Source organism: Elephas maximus, chromosome 25 (assembly GCF_024166365.1).
Source record: "Elephas maximus indicus isolate mEleMax1 chromosome 25, mEleMax1 primary haplotype, whole genome shotgun sequence".
Classification (NCBI taxonomy): domain Eukaryota; kingdom Metazoa; phylum Chordata; class Mammalia; order Proboscidea; family Elephantidae; genus Elephas; species Elephas maximus.
In genome coordinates, this window is record NC_064843.1 from 68300572 (window position 1) to 68321041 (window position 20470).

The 20470-nt window shown below is 42.6% G+C and overlaps 1 protein-coding gene across 2 annotated transcripts in view; it reads right to left on the reverse strand.

Moving 5' to 3' along the window:
- Positions 1–20470, reverse strand: part of ABHD12 (abhydrolase domain containing 12, lysophospholipase) — an 85605-nt gene that overhangs the window by 26821 nt on the left and 38314 nt on the right. Inside the window, exons 1-3 of one of the 2 annotated variants that reach the window (XM_049869387.1) lie at positions 10855–12001; positions 7456–7580; positions 2740–2845 (exon numbers count right to left, since the gene is read on the reverse strand). In XM_049869387.1, the coding sequence (XP_049725344.1) occupies positions 2740–2845; positions 7456–7580; positions 10855–10865 (242 nt within the window). In that variant the 5' untranslated portion in view covers positions 10866–12001. Of the gene's footprint in view, positions 1–2739; positions 2846–7455; positions 7581–10854; positions 12002–20470 lie in introns of those variants that run through there. The other variant, XM_049869386.1, reaches the window with a different exon arrangement.

Below are 20470 nucleotides of genomic sequence, written 5' to 3' on the forward strand. Positions count from 1 at the left end.
ACTATTAGTATGTAAGTACACTCCTCATGCAATGACTGCCCTATTTGAGCAGAAAACCCTGATAAACCACTAATTCTTCAAAACACAGACACATACAATAACCAACAGGAAGGCCACCCAAGTTTTACTAAGCAAATCAAGCTTTTGACAGAAGATAGAAAACTGAAGTATCTGACATGCATACATTGGTCAATAAATTTTAGATAAAATCAAGATAGAAGATGACATAAGAATCTAATTCCTGCATTAATTTCCTTCCTTCCTCCTTCCCTCTCTCCCTTCCTTTGTTGTTGAGAATATACACAGCGAAAGATACACCAATTCAACAGTTTCTAGATGTACAATTTAATGACACTGATTACATTCTTTGAGTTGCGCAACCATTCTCATCCTCCTTTTCTGTATTTGTTCCTCCCTCACTAACATAAGCTCACTGCCTCCTAAGGTTATCTAATCTTTCAAGTTGCTGTTGCCAATTTGATTCCATATAGATAGATTCTAAAAAAGCATAATGCTCAAAGCAGACCTTTCTTACTAGTTAAGCTAAACTATTCTTTGGTTTTAAGATGACTTCAGGGGATACTTTTGGTTTTCAAGGTTTAAAGGTTATCTCAGGGCAACAGTTTCAGGGGTCCATCTACCTTCCATGACTCCAGAAAGTCTGGAATCTATGAAAATCTTAAATTCTTTTCTGCATTTTCTCCCTTTTGTTCAGGATTCTTCCACAGGATCTTTGATCAAAACGTCAGTAATCTGGGGTCTTAAAAGCCTGCAAGTGGCCATCTAAGATACATCTACCAGTCCCATCCCAGCTGGAGCAAAAGAGAATGAAGGAGACCAAAGACACAGGGCAAAGATTAGCCCAAAGGACTAATGGAACACAATTACCACAACCTCCACCAGACTGAGCCCAGAACAACTACATGGTGCCTGGTTACCACCACTGACTGCTCTGGCAGGGATCACAATAGGGGTTCCCAGACAGAGCGGGAGAAAACTGTAGAATGAAATTCAAATTCACACACACACACAAAAAAGACCAGGCTTGCTGGTCTGACAGAGACTGGAGAAAGCCCGAGAGTATGGCCCCAGACACCCTTTTAACTCAGTACTGAAGTCACTCCTGAGGTTCACTCTTCAGCCAAAGATTAGATAGGTCTACAGGGCCAACAATAACACATGTGAGGGACATGCATCATAGTTCAATCAAGTATATGAGCCTAATGGGCACACCAGCCCCCCAAAAAAGATGAGAAGGCAGGAAGGGATAAGAAGACTGTACAAATGGAAACAGGGAACCTGGGGTGGAGAAGGGGAGTGTGTTTGACACATCGCAGGGTTGGCAACCAATATCACAAAACAATGTGTGTATTAACTGTTTAATGTGAAACTAATTTGCTCTGTAAGCCTGCATCTAAGTTACAATAAAAAAAAAGGAAACTTTCAGTAATGATAGCTGGGCACCATCCAGTTCTTTTGGTCTCATGGCAAAGGAAGCAGTTCATAGAGGCACTTGGCCACACACTCCATATCGTCCGCCTGTTTCTGACTCTCCTTCTCTTGCTTCAGGTGAACAGAGACCAATTGTTGTGCCTTGGACAGCTGCTTACAAGCTTTTAAGACTCCAGGAACTACACAAAGAACTAGGTGGTAGAACAGAGGCACTAAACACATTATTACTAGGGCAGTTAACTGAGATATTCCATAATACCATCACCTTAAACCTCCAAACCAAGGAACCAAATCCCATGAGGTGTTTGGTTGTACAAAAGTAGCCTCAGCAGCTCTTTTTCTGTTGCTGTTGTTGTAAATATGGCTATCACACAACTTTTGCCAATTAAGCTTTTTACAGGTATATGACTTATTGACAGCAATTATAATAACTGGCTGCTCCACCAACTTGTAAGAACAAAACCCTCCCTTCTCATTTTGGATTTTTACCAAGGACCAGATTTTCCTGGCATTATTAGAAATGTCTGAACTTCCTCTCAAACCACACTGAAGCCACTCACATTTCATTCAGAAGCTTCTCACATACACAGCACTTTTCTGAGACAGCATAAAGAGACTTCATGGCTCCTGAAAAATAACCCCAGCTAAAGGAAAGCTCAGTGATTCAGAGTGGCTTCTGAGAGAAGAATGAAAATGCCACTGCAAGGCTGGTCAATCACATACAATAATTCCATTCTCTGGAAACACCCACTTATCTATAGGAAGAAACATTAAAATGTATTTCAAGGAGACACAAAGAAGTCACAAAGCTTAAGTCTAATTTAAATTTAGGCTCAAAAAGTAAATGTTGAGAAGACAAAACATGACATGGTCATCAGGGGCCAACAAGTGCTAGATGTGGGGAGAAATCAAGCTGTTTTCAATATCTAGAGACTTGCCTGTCTGAAAAGGTGAACATCAAACATGTGTTTGTGATTCTGTGCTTAGATTCTCTTCATTAGCTTCCCGTCCCACCCCACCCCAGAAATAAAGTTCTCTACAAAAAAATGAACCAGTTCACAGAGCTTTTGCTGTGTTGAAAACCTCAGAACAGAGTTTGGTGGTGTTTCAAAAATCTTGCACCATTCAGATCAAACTTAGTTGAGGTTTTCTCTTAAGAAAAAGAATGGGTGGAGATAAAAATGGACAAGCACCGGTTCAGAGACTGACATCCAGGACAGTGTTGGTGCTGCACAGGGCCCCCACTGCCTCCTGGAGAGGCCACAGAGCTGGGTACCTTGAACTCACCAGACACCTATTGTCACGTCTTCCTCTGGCTGGAGGTAATAATTACAGGTGTGATTCAAGCCTTGATCCTGAGGCTTCTTCAAGTCAATGAAATAGGGAATCCTCACTGTAGAAGACAAAGAGATGGAAATCAGGATTAGTGGGAGTGGACGGACAAGACACACACGTATACACACAGCACAAGTGAAGCTTTCAAAAAGTGCCAAGTTCTTTCCCAACATAACACTGCCAGATATGCTAGGCCCTCTGACCTCAACTGGAACACTGAGGTCATCAACGTACTTCCAGTATGGGCAAGACCCAAGCACTGAAGTTGTTCAAAGGGTGAGAAGACGCCAATAAGGAAAGGAAACATCATTGAGGGCTGCCCTAGGTGAAGAACTGGCATGAGAGAGGAGGCCAGCAGGTCAAAGTCGCTCAGCCAAGCTAGGACTGAAGGCTGAAACCAGGTGACAGACATCCGAGATGTTCTGGAGCTAGAACCACAGGACTTGGTGACCAACCGATGTGGGTGGTAAACACGTTAACGGGGATCCTGAAGTTCCTAGAAAGCTGGTGGATAGTGAGGTGCAGGCACAGGGAATGATGAATCCACAGAACACCATCCAGAGCTGAGTGAAGGTACATGGATCGATACAGCAGTGTCTTAAAGTGAAGAGAGAATCTGTCAATAGGGCCCCAGCTGAGTAAACTGTGGTGTACCCACAGGGCATAGGAGTCTGCTCCATATCTACTGACCTGGAAGAGCACCCATGACAGACAGATGAGAGGAACGAGCACCAAGTAATAAGGTCACTGTGTGTATTCTACAACCCCATTTCACTTTTGTGAAGACAAGCAAACCACATCAATAACAATACCACCCACGGTGTGGCTTGGAGAGAAAAACAGAAAGATTTATGCCAGGCTTTTAACACTGTGTGTGTGTGTGTGAGAAGAGTGATGCTTAATTTTTTTCTAATATACCATTTACCTTCTATTGTTTGTGGTGAACACAATTTTTGAAGTTAAATTTAACTGAAAACTTAAAAAAAAAAAAAAAAAACCTGGAGGCAGGAGTTACTTTATAAAATGGCCACTCCCAAAAAGGGCAATGACAAAGATGCCAATTCCCTCTAAGGAAACCACACACCTGCTTACAGTTCATTCACTTGGGAGAAGAGAATACTTTCACTAGATAACCTCATACATTCATGTGGCACAAAAGCCACAATGTACTTATCTCCCACTCCTGTCCCCTTGCCGAGCTACACCCATCTACCTCCTCAGGACCTTTGCACCTGCTATTCCCTCCACGTGGAATGCTCTTCCCCCACATACCTGCACATCTCACTTCCCCCACATACCTGCACATCTAGCTCTCTCACTTCCTCAAATGTTATCCTCTCAGACAAGGCCTTCCCTGGCCACTTAATCTTAAGACTGTAATCCTTCCCCTGCTTTTATTTTACGCCTAGGCACTGATCACTGCCTATAGTTCACACGTTTACTAATTTTACTTAGTTATCTGATTCACGGACTGGCCAGGGCAGAAGTCTAGGGTCCATGCTCTTCCGTGTTCTACAGAGTGATACAGTGCTCTCACCGTCCCTCTGTGATACAGCCTCAAACAGCTTCACTGTGCAGCCCATACAGGCCCCCAGAAGATCAAGGCCAGCTCACTGCTGGGACCCAGGCCTCTGGCTTCTCCTCTCAAATTTTTTCATTATCCACCCTCTGGCCACGTCATCATTTATCAGCAACCATAAACATCAGCAGACGTGATCAGGAAGGATCCCATACACGTGGGTGCTCAGTTAATAATGAAGGAATAAACACAGGAATGGATGGGAAATAATTACTCTGGCTTTATTTTTATTTTTTTTTTTTTAGCTAATCTGGAAAATATCCGATAGGGTGAAAGGCTGAAGCTACACAGCTGTAATGGGCATTTCTGACTGAGGATTTGGGCATCTCACCATGTCTCCTTTTGATCACTCTGAGTAGCACAGCAGCCTTGCCTTGACACAAGCTGTGAGAGACGTGATCTTGAGGAAAGGAAACAGGAACGGAGGCACTGTGGGTGGAGCACCCGCCACCCTCCTCTGGCCTCTGCTCCCCAAGGAGTCCTCCCTGGCAGTGTCCCCCCATGGCAGGCACACCCCTATCATACTACCCACACTGCACAAACCTATCACATTCCCCCACAGTGTGTACCCACCACATCACAGCCCTGCACCCCCACAGCACGCGCTCCTGTAGTAAAGCTGCCCTGTCACTGTGTGCAGTGCTGCTGACCACAGCTTCCTTCACAGGGAGGGGGACTGTGCACAGTCATTCTAATTCTGGAAACACACTAAGGAGCCCGATACTGCTTGTCAGAGAATGCTCCTTTCTCCCAAGGGAGCAGACACAAAGACCTATACTTGGGAGGGCCTCAGTGCTGTCACCACATAGAAACAGCTGGCGGTGGGGGGGGGGAATGGGGCACAGGAGGAGACCAGGGTCACTGCCACTAGAGGGAAGGCAGCAATCAGAGGCTGGCAAGGAGGAGGAGGCCAGGTGCATGGCCCGGGGAATGCATCTCTGTGCCCACTGGGCCAGGCAGCTACCCAGGTGGGTGAAGCCACAGGTGACAGAGAAACAGGGAATGCCCAGTCACTGCTCCCAGGAAGGTGCCAGACCTTTGGGCAACTTTCCAAAAGAAGCCAGAAACACAGATTTTAAAAGAAGTGGCAACTAAGTAAAAACCTCCTTTGAAAGCACTGCCGTAGGCTATCTTACTGGTGTGCAGCAGACATTTAGAAGAAGAGTGAAGGAAGGATTTCTCCCTGGGAAGCTCAGGAAAGCTGTACTGCCACAAGCCTAACCCTCCACTTCTGTGCCATGGGAGCTGGACTAGGAGAACCCAGAGTTCCTCCCTGTGGTTCTGCAGTCTCACCAGGAAATCAGCGGAGCAAAATCGGTGCCTGTAGCTAAAGCAGCCCAGAAAGTCAGCCTGAAGAAAATAAATTCACTTATCTGCCAAGACCTTCGTATCTGCCAGGCACTGCCCAGAAAGCCACTCAGAGCCCGTTCTCAGGTCTGCAGCCCAGCTAGTTTCGTTCACCCATAAACCCAAGCTGGTTTCTGGACTGGACTGTGTAAGGGACACTGACGTCAAAAAAATAAAACTTGATTTTATTATGCTATTAGTTCCTTTTCTTTAAAGTTTATGCTTGTCACAATGGCAAAAACTTACAGATAATGAATTTTAGAAGTTCAGCTGCGTTTTCATTAGAAAAATCAAATGCTTTACTATACTAAATGTAATTTTACAGTTATTTTAATAAGATGCCCAAACGAAAAACTTACTTCAGATCTATGAAGTAGTAAATATTGACCTTGCCATTTCTTTTCCTCCTACCAGTATAAACAGCAGAAATTCTTTTTACCAGTGACTTCGAAGTTTCTGTGATTAAATCTATTATAGACTTAATATTCCAAACTGGGACACCCTAGATGTAGACAATGTAGAACCTGGAGCCTTTGTGCTGCTGCGGTGAGAGGATCTGGACCCTCTGACATGACTGACCCCAGCTCCGCTCATACCTTGCCTCAGGTTTCTAAGGCCACAGTTGCATTACATCAAGCCACATCTCTCATCATCTCCTGTCTGTCCTCTCCCTGTATCTTCACCTTCTCCTCTTCGCTCCTCTTGACCAGTTCACCCCCTGTCCCTACATTAGCCCCAGCTTCCCAAGCCTCAAGTTCCCAAACACACAAAGCTCAAATCCACTCTTTGCAAGCCCAATATAACCAAAGAGCATGTGTGGAGACTGCCTTGGGGTGACCGTGTTTTCAGCAGCCTTCTGTCTTAATGTTGCCATCAAACCTTGTAAGGTATGGCTTATAGCGTGCTGGCAGTGGGCCCCACACCAGTGACTTCTAACACCACACAAGCAGTGCCCTTCCCCCAGACTCATCTTGTAGGTATAAAAAGTACGCTCCTTGAAAGAATTATTCCCAGCAACCATATACCTGGGAGCCCTTTACCTTCTACTTCATAAGCTTGATACTTCTGCACCTTCCTTTTTCTACTTCTCCCAAAGTTAACTCAGTAAACAGCATGAAAGGAAAACAATCTTGGAACACATGCGATCCCAGTAAATGCAAGAAAACTGCAACACCTATAAAGCCAGTCTATAATTCCACAGAAATCAAAGTACGTTGGTTTTTTCAAAGGGGGAAAAATAATGTGATTTTTTTAAAAAAAAAACAAAATTCTAATTATAAAAAAACAAAGTAACTATACTTTTCAGTGGTCATCTTTTCCAAGGACAATTAACCTTCTAGATTACGTAACTGCAAAGTATCTTGAAAATGACAGCTTCAACAGACTCTCCAATGTTGTCAACGTTTTTATCCATCTCAGGTAAGAACTGAATCCCCTCCCGTGCAGTACACTCCTCTGTGTACACAAATGCCAGCAGGGGAAGGGATGCTGTCATATGCCAGTTTCAAAAGACATCCTTTAACTGGGAAGGCATGAGGGAAATTTCTGAGATAGGACGCATGTTCTATTGATGTGGGTGGTGGCTTATATATAAACCGATCTGTACACTTAAGATTTGTACATTTTACTATATGTAAATTATATCTCAATTAAAATTAAAAAAATACCCAGTAAAATCAGACATCATCATTAAAAATGAATTCTTACTAAAATCAAAAGGAAAATTCACACACACTGCTTACCAAAATTCAAGAAAATCAGTTTGGCCTGTATTCCAGGACACAGTTTGACAAGAAATGGAATGGCAACGTACAACCCCAAAACACAGAGAAGTATCTTCCTCAGTCGGAGCCACAGACCCTTCCGCCTACAAGACAAAAGCAATTAATAAGAGTCAGTAGATACAATTTTGCTACCGTTTAATAACAGCATTAAAAAAGTCACAAAACAAAATACAAGAATACTGCCAAGTAGTAAGAGTAGCCTCCTGCCCTGCTTTTGTTAAAATAATATTTTAGATAGCCTTTTGATTTAAGCTTAGAATTTTATTGGGGGAAAATTTTTTTTTCTTCTTAAAAGCCAAACAGTCACGACAATTTCCTATCCCATCATTGGATAAGAGCACAACAAAGCAACCAGATTCTCGGAAAGTGCTCGGCCTTAAATCAACCCCAGAAGAATGCCTCCTCTGGTCTCGTGGGTGCCCTTCTGCTCATCAGCTACAGGAATGGGTTACTCATTAGCTACCTGTAGGAGGTACCCTTCCCCCAAGGACATCAACAGAACCTACCCAACCAGGTTCTGGAGAGAGGAGGGACCTGAGATCAAGGTTTGCTGTCACCGCCTGTATCTTTCCAGCCCAGAAATGCTCCCACACCACTGAGCCCTGACAGGGACCTCAAACCAGGCCATCATTGTAGGGTCTCAAAACCCTCCTCTATTCCTAACCAGCTTCAAGGGTGCTCTTCATCCTGTCCCTGTCCACCTTTTAAAAATGTCTCTAATCTGGGTGATTTGCAAGCTTCTAATCTCAGGATCCTTCTACACTAAAAAAATTGAGGGTCCCAAGGAGCTCTTGCTTAAATTAACTATATTTACTGTATTACTTTAACACATGAGAAATTAAAACTAAGAAAATTTTTAAATGTTCATTAATCATCTAATAATAATAGTAATGAGCTCATTACACAGTAATATGAATCAAATTATGTTATACAAAATAATTACATTTTCCAGTACAAGAAATTCCAGTGAGTAAAGTGGCATTTCAGATTTTTAAGAAATTTTTTAAATTTAAAAATTTAAAGAGTTTTTACAAATTTGTTTAAGTCAGACAGACAGCTTAATAAAAGACAGCTGGATTTTCATTTCTGCTCGTTCAATCAGTCTGTCGTGACATCACACATCACGTAGCACCTGGAAGACTCCATTGTACCTTCATGAAAGAGTGAGCGGAAAAGTCAAATAACATCTTAGTATCATGGAAATCACTTTAACCTACAGACCCTCTGAGAGAATGCTGGGGTCCCCCAGAAGTCCCCGACCACACTTTGAGAATCGCTATTCCAACTTACTCTATCAAGTCCAAGTAAAAATAGTCCTACTCAGGTCTTAGTAAAACCTGAGTAGGACTATTTCTTTCAGGACTACTTCCAAAAAAATATTTAAGGTGGTTCTAAAAATATGCATGACATTAGGAATGAGCAAGTTGAAAAGGAAATCAAATAAACATTACCATTTACAATAGCATCTAAAAGAATAAAGTACCTAGAAATAAATTTAACCAAGAAGGTGAAACACTTGTACACAGATAATTATAAAACATTACTCAAAAAAAAATAGAGAAGACCTAAATAAATGCTCAGGCATTGTGTGTTCATGGATTGGAAGGCTTAATATAATTAAGATGTCAATACTACCCAAAGCAATCTATAAATTCAGTGCAATTCCCATCAAAATTCCAACAGCCTTCTTTGCAGGCATGGAAAAGCCAATCCTCAAATTTACCTGGAATGACAGGAGATAGCTAAAAGATAGCTAAAGCAATCTTTAAGAAGAATAAGGTAGGACTCACGCTTTCTAGTTTCAAAATATACTATGAACGTACAATAATTAAAACAGCCTGCTACTAGTATAATAGCAGACATACAGACCAATGGAAGAGAATTGACAGTCCAGAAATAAATCCATACACCTATGGACAACTGATCTTTGACAAGGGTGTTAAGTCTATTCAACGAGGAAGGAAGAGTTTCTTCAATAAATGCTGCTGGGAAAACTGGATTTCCGCATGCAGAATGATCAATCATTTACCATTCTAAAAATCCTACGGCCTTAAGAATTACACTACATCCACTCTGCCTGTGCTCTATAAACAGAACAACAAAACCTGGATAACACCACATCTGTTCACAACATGGTTTACTGAATATTTTAAGCCCACCGTTGAATGCTTTCAAAATGTTACTGCTCATTGACAATGCACCTGGTCACCCAAGGGCTTTGATGGAGATGTACAAGGACATTAATGTTGTTTTCATGCCTACTAACTCAACGCCCATTCTGCAGCCTATGGATCAAGGAGTAATGGACATCAGAGTCAACACGATAATCAGAATAGTCTGATTCGTATGGACTTATGGCATTTGCTACTCTGTCATAGAATCTCTAGGAGTGAAAGAGCTTGCAAATTTATTAAATATTCACTTAATCTGTACAAGTGGAAGAACTCAAGGTTAAGATGAACAGCAGTCTAACTTGAATTGCCAGAATAGAGTCACGGCCCCACAATCAATTCCCAGACTTGAGCGAGTTTACAGACCCACAACCCCTTGAATGAAGCGGAGGCCAGGTCCCCTTGAGGAAGGACTCTACCACACTGCCAAAAATTTATACTGGTAATCTCTCTCAGCCTTCCCCAAAGGGATCTATGACCTTTTACAAGAGTGGCTGTTCACTGGGGAAAAGGAAACAACCAGGCTTTTGGGGGATTAGTGGATACTGGCTTGAAGACCCAAAACATCACTGTGGCATGCCAGTCTGAGTGGGGGCATGTGAAGGTCAGGTTGCTAATGGAGTCTTACTTCACAGTGGGTCCAGTGGGTTTCCGAATGCATCCTGTAGTTATTTTTTCAATTCCAGAATGCATAATTGGAATAAATATACTCAGCAACTGGCAGAACCCTGACACTGGACCCCTGACAAGTGGAGTAAGGGCTGTTATGGTAGGAAAAGCCAAATAGAAGCCATTAGAATGGCCCCTACCTAGGAAAACAGAAAACTGAAAGCAATACCACATTCCTGGAGAGATTACAGAGATTACTGCCTCCATCAAAGACTTGAAGGATGCAGGAGTGGTGATTCCCACCACATCCCATTCAACTCGCCAAGCTGGCCTGTGCAAAACCCAGACGGATTTTGGAGAGTGACAGTGGATTACTGTAACCTTAACCAGGTGCTGACTACAGTCTCAGCTGCTGTTCCAGGTGTGGTCTCACTGCTTGAGCAAATTAAGACATCTCCTGGTGCCTGGTATGCAGCTGTTACCGCTAATGCCTTTTTCTCCATAAGTGTTTCAAAGGACCACCAGAAGCACTTGGCCTTCAGCTGGCAAGGCCAGCAATACACCTCTGCTGTCCTACCTCAGGGACATATCAACTCTTCGGTCCTATGTCATAGTTTAGTCCACAGGGAACCTGATCACTTTTCCCTTCCAAAAGATGTCACACCGGTCCATTACACTGATGACATTATGCTGACTGGACCTGTAAGAAGAAAGTGTCAATGACTCTACATTTGCATGCTAGAGGGTGGGAAATTAATTCCACAAAAATTCAGGCACCTTCCACCTCAGTGAAATTTTTAAGGATTCAGTGGGGGGCATGTCAAGATATTCCTTCTGAAGTGAAGGAAAAGTTATTGCATGTGGCTCCTCCCACAACTTAAAAGTAGGCACAATGTCTGGTGGGCCTTCTTGGATTTTGGAGGCAACATATTCCTCATCTGGGTGTGCTACTCTGGTCTATTTAGCAAATGACTTGAAAAGCTGCCAGTTTTGAGTGGGGCCAGACCAAGAGAAGGCTCTGCAACAAGTTTCGGCTGCCATGCAGGCTGCTCTGCCCCTTGGGCCATATGATCCAGCTGATCCAATGGTGTTCGGAGTGGCAGTGGCAGATAGAGATGCTGCTTGGAGTCTCTGGCAGGCCCCCACTGGTGAATCACAGAGCAGGTTCTCGGGATTTTGAAGCAAAGCCCTGCCATCCTATGTGGATAAACTACCCTCCTTTGGAGAAACAGCTTTTGGCTTGTTACTGGGCCTTAGTAGAGACCCACCCAAAACGAGGCTGAATGCTTAATAAATGCTTAACCACGGGACACCAAGTCACCATGTGGCCTGAGCTGCCCATCATGAACTGGGTGTTGTTTTACCCACAGAGCCATAAAGTTGGACGTACACAGCAGCACTCCATCATTAAATGGAAATGGTATATAGGAGATCGGGCCTGAGCAGGACCTGAAGGCACAAGTGAGTTGCATGAGGAAGTGGCCCCAATGTCCATGGCCTCCACTCCTGTCACATTATCTTCCATCTCCCAGTCTCCCCTGTGGTCTCATGGGGAGTTCGTTATGATGAGTTGACTGAGGAAGAGAAAACTCGTGCCTGGTTTACAGATGGTTCCATGCAATACGCAGGCACCACTCAAAAGTGGACAGTGGCAGCACTGCAGTCCCTTGACGGGCCTCCCTGAAGGAGAGTGGTGGAGGGAGATCCTCCCAATGGGCAGAACTTCAAGCAGTGCACCTGACTGTTCACTTGGCTTGGAGGCAGAAGCGGCCAGATGAGTGACTGTACACTGATTCATGGGCTGCGGCCAGTGGTTTGGCTGGATGGTCAGAGATTTGGAAGGAACATTAGAAAATTAGAGACATGAGGGTATGGGGAAGAGGTGTGTGGACAGACCTCTCTGAATGGGCCAAAGAAGTAAAGATATTTGTGTTTCATATGAGTGCTCACCAAAGGGTGACCTTGGCAGAGGAGGGTTTTATCAGGTGGATAGGATGACATGTTCTGTGGAAACCAATCAACCTCTTTCCCCAGCCACTCCCGTCATTGCCCAGTGGGCTCATAAACAAACTGGCCTTGGTGGCAGGGATGGAGGTTATGTATGGACCCAGCAACATGGACCTCCACTCACCAAGGCTGATTTGGCTACAGCCACCCTGAGTGCCCAATCCGCCAGCAGCAGAGAACAACGCTGAGTCCCTGACATGGCACCATTCCTTGAGGTCATCAGCCAGCGACCTGGTGGCATGTTGATTCCATTGGACTGCTTCCATCATGGAAAGGACAGCATTTTCTCACTGGAGTAGGCACTTATCCTGGATACAGATTTGCCTTCCCTGCATGCAGTGCTTCTGCCAAAGCTACCATCCACGGGCTTACAGAGTGCCTCATCCATTGTCATGATATCCTGCAGAGCATCACCTCCGATCAAGGGACTCACCTCACAGCAAATGAAGTCTGGCAGTTGGGCCCATGCTCGTGGAATTCACTGGTCTCGCTAAGTTCTCCATCATCCTGACGCAGCTGGCTTGACAGAACAATGGAACGGCCTTCTAAAGATACCATTACAGCACCAGCTAGGTGGCAATACCTTGGAGGGTTGGGGCAATGTTCTCCAGGAGGTTATATATACTCTAAACCAACACCCGATCCGTGGTGCTGTTTCTCCCATAGCCAGGATTCGTGGGTCCAGAAATCAAGGGGTGGATATGGTAGTGGCACCACTCACTATTACCCCTAATGACTCACTTGCAAAATTTTTGCTTCCTTTCTCCCCAACCCTATGCTTTGCAGGTCTAGAGATCTTAGTTCCAAAGGGAGAAACGCTCCTACCAGGAGACACAACACTGATTCCACTGAACCGGAAGTTAAGAAAGCCACTTGGCCACTTTGGGCTCCTTATGCCTCTGGATCAACAGGCAAAAAAGAGGGTTACTGTATTGGAAGCTGTGATTGATCCTGACTACCAAGAGGAAATTGGACTGATATTACATAATGGAGGTAAAGATGAGTATTTCTGGAATACAAGAGACCCCTAGGATGTCTCTTAGTACCACCATGCCCTGTCATTAAAGTTAATCTAATGCTGATATGATTACTAATGGCTCAGACCCTTCAGGAATGAAGATTTGGGAAACCCCACCAGGCAAAGAACCACAACAAGCTGAGGCGCTTGCTGAGGGTGAGGAGAATACAGAACGAGTGACAGAAGAACATAGTTCTAAATACCAGCTATAACCATGTGACCAGTTGCAGAAATGAGGACTGTAATTGTTATGAATATTTGTTTCTTGTACGTGTGATCAAATATTTTTGTCTTCTTCAGTTATAAAGAAATACAAGATGTAAACAGGGCTAGTGCGTTTTTCAGTTGCATATGTTAGTTGTATCATGTTAGGCGTGAGTATGACTTTATAACTGTCTTTATTTAGATATTGTGTATGGTTTAGGGAGATGTGTACAGGTGCCAAGTTGATAAGGGGTGGACTGTGATGGTTAAGATTGTGTGTCAACTTGGCTGGGCCTGATTTTGTCATTTGGCAGTTATGATGTAGCTTTGCAGCTATGTAATGATATAATCACCTCCATAACGAGATCTGATATTAGGTAATCACCTCCATGAGGAGGCCTACTATGAGCTGCCAGTCAGTTGAAAGTAACTTTTCCTGGAGGTGTGGCCACATCCAATATATATGGACTTTCTGGCACAGTTCACTGGCTTTTACTTGCTCTGGATCCTGTGTCTGGCTCATCATCTGGCCTCTGGCTCTTGGAACTTGAGCTAACAGCTTAACTGTCGTCCTTGGGATTCATCAGTCTCTGCAGCCTGTGAACCAGTGACCTGCTGTTTCATTTGCCAATCTTGGGATTCATCAGCCTCCTCAGCCTGTAAGCCACGGCCTGCTGTCTTATCTGCTGATCTTGCAATTTGTCATTCTCAGCAGCCTGTGAGGCTTGCCGTCTGACCTGCTGATCTTAGGTTCATCAGCCTGGCAGCTACTTAAGGAGAAGCCTCCAGCCTGAACCATGGACTTGAAACTTTCCAGCCTCTACAACCATGTCAGCCACTTCCTTGATGGCTCTGTGTATGTGTGTGGGGGGTGGTGAGGTGCATGTGTATATGCACTTCATTGGTTTTGCTTCTCTAGAGAACCCAGTCTAAAATGGATATAGTCACCTCATTTGCATAGTCCAGTCACTTCATTTGCATAGTGTATTGACCAATCCCTGCAGGATGCATACCAATCACAGCAGAGACTACAGCCCAGGGCCGGACAAAAAGTATCAAACCAAGTTGTTTACAGCTTACTCAGGAAATGGCAAACCCTCTGGGGTAGCAAACTAGGGCATAGGTAACTCCTCAGGCCTTAGGGTAAAAATCTCTCAAGCTGTTTTTCCAGAGAACTAAGGCAAAAGGCCAAGTGAAGAATTCATTTCACCACACTATGCAACTATTTAAACTTATAGCAAATTTTAGATGTCAACTTAAAATTGTGGAAAGGAAAACGCAGCTTTTAAACTCTTATGTGGGTTGAAGCACAAAATAAAACTGAAGAGTACTGGTCCAGGTATTATCTAAAAACATGTTTTAAGAAAAAAAAAAAATCAAGTCTTCAAGTTTTCACAGTTCCCTGTGAAATAAAGCCAAAAATAGACATCTTACCTTGATTTCCTACCCACAAGCCCAAAATTGACAGTAAAAGCCTAACTCAAAACTGTAAAACTATTAACTTGTTTTTTTCACCACGAACTGCTAAACTACTCTGCAGCATTGTCAGTCTGTTTTTTTTCTGGCTTAAGAACGATAGTCAATAACAAACCTATTACCTAATGTTTTAATGAAAAAGACTGTGCACTTCCTTAATTTTAACTTCAAGAGGTCTCACAGCTACAAATAGATAAGAGATCAAACTTTCCAGAGTTAGTTTTTTTTTTCTTTTTAATTCTAAATCAATAACTGTTAAGTACTTTGTCACTATGGAAACTTGTATTCATTAAACAAAAAACAACAACTTGTATTTATCTAACAGAAGAGACATGAACAGAAATATGCACACCTATGTTCACTGCAGCACAATTCACAATAGCCAATCCATGAAAACAACCTAAGTGTCCATCAGTGGATGAATGGATAAAGAAAACGTGGTATATACATACAATGGAATACTACTCAGGCACAAAGAATGATGAGTTCCCAAAACATCTTGGAACGTAGATGAACTTAGAGGACATTATGCTGAGCACATAAGTCAATCACAAAAGGACAAATACTGTACGATCTCACTTTTAATAAAACAACAAGTACAGCTATATACACAGAGACTAAAGCTCACTGGGGTGAAGGATTAATTCTATAAACAGTGGTCACGTTTTACCTATGGTGATGGAAAAGGTAGCCCTGAATATAGCTGAGTGTACACAGCTTAACCAAGATAACTGATGCCACTAGGTTGTATACCTCCCACACATACACGCATACACACAAAAAGGGGATGTTTAGGTAAATGCTATTTTGCAACCACAATCACAACCAAAATACACGCGTGTTTATGTGCACAGATGTATGTGTGTGTATATATACAACAAAACAAATAAGGGTCATAAAAACTGATACTTCTTAGACATAACCAATCACCTTATAGGATCAGTTTTCTTGGCTTGAAGACTGAGGATTAGAGTCTCATGGGACAACTCAGGCAACTGGCATAATATAGTTCGTAAAGCTTATGTTCTACCTCCAAGTCCAGTGAATAGCATCTGGGGTCTTAAAGGCTGGAGAGTGGTCATCTAAGATACAACTGTTGGTCTCTACTTGTCAGGAGCAAGAGAGGAAGGAGAGTCAGAAAGAGACGGAAGAAATGGAAGGTGTGGCTGGCTGCCTCCATAAGCAACTACTGCCTCCTTTGCCACAGACCAGAAGAACTGAATGATGTCTGGTTACCATTACCGAACATTTTGGTCAAAGATTTATAGGCGAATCCTGATCAAAAGGGGGGAAAACGCAGAAAATAATTTCAAATTCTCATGGAATACAGAGTTTCTGGAGCCATGGAGACTGGATGAACTCCCCAAACTATTGCCCTAAGATAATCTTTAAACCTTAAATAAAAAATTTCCCTTGAAGTCATCTTAATACCAAACAATAGTTCAGTTTAACTAGTAAAAAATTTCTGCCGTGAGCATTATACTCTTTTAAGAACTATCTATATGGGATCAAACTGACAACAGCAACTCAAAAGATTAGATAGGAACCGTAGGAGGCAGTGAGTTTATGTTACTGAAGGTGGACCAACTCAGAGGGTAAGAATGGTTGCACAGCTTGAAGAATGTAATTGACATCACTGAACTGTACATGCAAAAACTTGAATTAGTGTTTTTGCTGTGTATATTCCCAAGAACAACAAAAATAAACTATTTAAAAAGCAAAACAAAACAAAAAAAAACTTGTATTTAATATTTAACCCTGTGGTAAAATCTTGAGTCCCTGGGAATGTTTTTCTTCTTGCAGGGAGAGGCATTCCCCTCATTTTCAAATTATTTATTAAATCATAGAGCAAGAGTTTATAGTTAACAAATGTTTGTCACACAGGGGTTTGCAAAGACTGAAGCACTGTGTCAAACTGTGCCTCAGTATCCTCATTACTGACATTCTTTGAAGCAGTAAGGGGGAGTTAACAATGCTGCAAGGTAGTTCAGCAGTTTTGGGTGAAAAATAAATTAGCAAAGCTACAGGCAGGAATATTTTTGCAGATTTGGCTTTTATTTTTTGATTTTGGGCTCTTGGGTAAGATAGAAACCCCTTGAATTCAAAGTAAAATGTTTATTTTTAATTTTATTGTGTTATTCTTTTGAACTAATTCCAGGGTTTATCTTTAACATTGCCAGTCTTCCTAAGCATGGATGACTGCCCTCACTGGCCAGATGCATGCTGTACCTCTCTACGATGGGACTAGCACAGCAGCGTGGGCCTCTCTTCGTTTACGCAGCACTGCCTGTTCTGGTGAACTCTCTCCAGCAGGCACCGTGCCTCTCCATCTGTCCCTGAGGCACCTATCCAAGACCAGGTCCATAGTTTGTGCTCAATCAGTCCTTGATCTAAGATTTACTGCCTTGTGATGATTAATGCAGAGAGTGACTGGAGCCACCACATCTCTTCTGGGCTTCCACTGTACTTAGAGTTTCACACTTTTTTGTATTTCACAGCTTGTGTCCTCTGTGAAGTAAATTAACCACAGAATCTAACACAGTGCCAGATACACAAGTAAGCAGTGACATTTGTTTATTTAATAGATAGGCTGAATGAAGGTGCTGCTAGGTAAGAGGCTATCTGTATCTTTCAAACTCAGGATACTGTTTTCTCAAAAAGGGTATACATTTATGGTACATATGTATAAAAAAGATTTCTCAAAATTAAATTTTAATTAAAATATAAATTTTAATTGAAATAAATACAGCCTTCAAAATTGCTGACCTTAAAATAGCAGCTCTATCATTCTGTAGGTCCCTGATATCCAATTATAGAGGAAAACGTAAAGAATTTGTAGATGAAAATGAGCTAGTTTAAAAAGTCAGAAATCTATCACTAAATAACACAAAAACAATAATCAAAGAAGTATCGCACGTTCTTTCCAAATTCTAGAACTGACAGCAAGGCTCATTTTTTTCTGGCAAACAGTTGCCATGTTTAATAATGTGCCTTCAAAAATAACTCACAAAGTATGAATAAGCACTTGAAAACTACACTAAAGAACTCAAAGTAGAAATGTAAAGAATAAGCAAATTATTAGCAAGTATGTAACATTACTTTCAAGTTGTTTCAAAAGATAACCTCTTACAACTTGTACTTCAGAATATTTTATCTTCTTCATGTACCACTGAGAAGTACACAAATCATGAGTCCAGAGAATGCCTGCTCCCATCCACCTTCTGCACAGCTGGGGACTGGGAACATTCCTGTCTACTCCTGGGAACAAAATCCAGAGCTCTTCTGGGAGAGCTAACCTTGATGTCCCAAACGCTGGGGAAACAAGCAAGCGTCCAAGGTGTAGAGGAGTCTTTGGCTTGGGCCTAGGAAGTCTGGCCTGGCCCGTTCTCCCCTCTGACCCCTAAAACACCATCTGTCACCTTCATTCCTTCTGTCTCTGTAGCACCCAACTCAGTGCTAGCTCGTAGTTTGTGCTCAACCAGTATCTGACTAAAGAATACTGGCCGTGATCATTGATGTAGAAGAATGATCAGAACCACCACCACCTGCACCTAAGCGTCATACTTCTTCGGCAAAATACTTTGGTTGTCTAGCACTCCCACTCCCCTGACACATGGAACAGGCAGATATGGATAGAGAGGAGGCCTGAATCTCCTTCTCACTTATCTCTGGATAAGCCAGGAGGGACAGTGAATCTGGGAAAAAGTGAAGCCATCCTGGAGTGGCCAAATGAATCTTTTAACCCTTCAGAACCAGAAGGTTTTTATTTCATGACCTAAACCACTTCATCAGCAAATTAAAAAAAAAAAAAAAAGACACGAGTTTCTGGCCCAAGAAATCAAGCAAGTTTAATAAAGCAGGAAATCACATCTGACAGTAAGCAAAAACCAACACTAATTTCACTTGAAAGGCTGCCCCTTACCTGCGGTGCCAGTTCATAGGTGTGGTGGGCAGGAGCTGGACACAGAACCACATGCTGTCCTGGAAGGAGGGTCTGGGGAGAGCTTGGAGCAGGAAGGCGAGGCAAGGAAGGCTGTGCCGCACCAACCAGCTCACGGTGCCCAAGGCAAGAGGATCCTCTCTGACTAAGCTCAGCTCTGGGTGGGTTTTACAAGAGACAAAACCAGTCCTTCCAGTGAAGGTCACACTTACTGCTCAGAGTTTTTGAGCATTCTAACTTTTCAGCACTAATTACCACAGCTCATGCCTTCTGGGCTAAAATGCTGCATAGGAGCCACCTGTTACAGATAAAGGAAGGAGGCTTGTTTACGAGACACACTGTCCACAAAGAACTGACCGCAGCTCACCTTTCCTGATGTCAAAGACTAGGACGCTCTTGGATCAGACATTTACACAGACACACAGGATCCCAAGGGGACTGGCAGTAAGACTAGAGAATATGGTGACACCAACAGAAATCTGGCATGCCAAATTATAAGTCCAACAAAAGTCTATGCAAGACAGGACTGTTGTAATTGCCAGAAAAAAATGAATTAATTTTTATACTAGAAAAAAATTAACTTGCTCAGGTCTCCTCAACTTTTGCTCATTCTATTCTTTTCTTAGAATGACAGTGCTTTAAGGCCTCCCTCTGGCAGGTCAGCATTAGAAACCTGCCCCAATCATATCTTTGTCCATTCTCTCATATCTGACTCTGCTTTCTCTTCTTTTTCTTCTCCTTCTGTGCCTTCTCAAGTGGTACTCAAACTTAATTAAACTGCTTTGACCAAGGGAGACATTATTCTTTTCTAAGAGATTTTAGCTATCAAAGACTTTATATTTGGATCAGAAAACAGGAAAAGCAGTGGGACAGCCATTCCCCAAAGGCCCACCCTCAAATAAACGCTGAAACATCCTTTGCTAAGCTACGACCGGATATTCTGGGTACTACGCTGAGCTAACTGGTACTACAAACCAAACAACTGCTTTACCTCCCGATACCCTGTGGGCTGGAAAGCGAAGAGTCCCTGCTACAGCCTAACAAAAGGAAACAGGCAGAAAACAAATGAAGACAAAAAAAAAAAAAAGACACTTGTCTCCAATTTTAAGGGTGATACAGAAAAGAAGAAGGAGGCTGACCTTATCATGTCTAAGGAGAAATGCTGTACCTCTGAACTCAATCTAAGAAAACTCCCTGTCGGATGGAGTTGTCATTTTTTCATTTTTATTTTTACCATCTTCTGTTAAAAGAGCAAAATGTCTTCTCTGAACAAATATAAAGGGCATATTTTTAAAAAGATTTTTTTCATTGCATGCGACCAAATGAAAGGAATAATTCATACGCTAAGGAGGCTGTATTCTTTTTCCCACTTTGAGCTGTGAAACTAGGGAAATAATATGAAACACTGACAGGCAGAGAAAGAGCGTCCATTCCTGAGAGAACAGAAGCCAAACCCAGGAACCACGGAACCCCAAAAGATAATCTGTACGGATGAAACACTAAGTGGATGAGCTTGTTTATATAAATGTAGCTACTGCACTTTGAGAT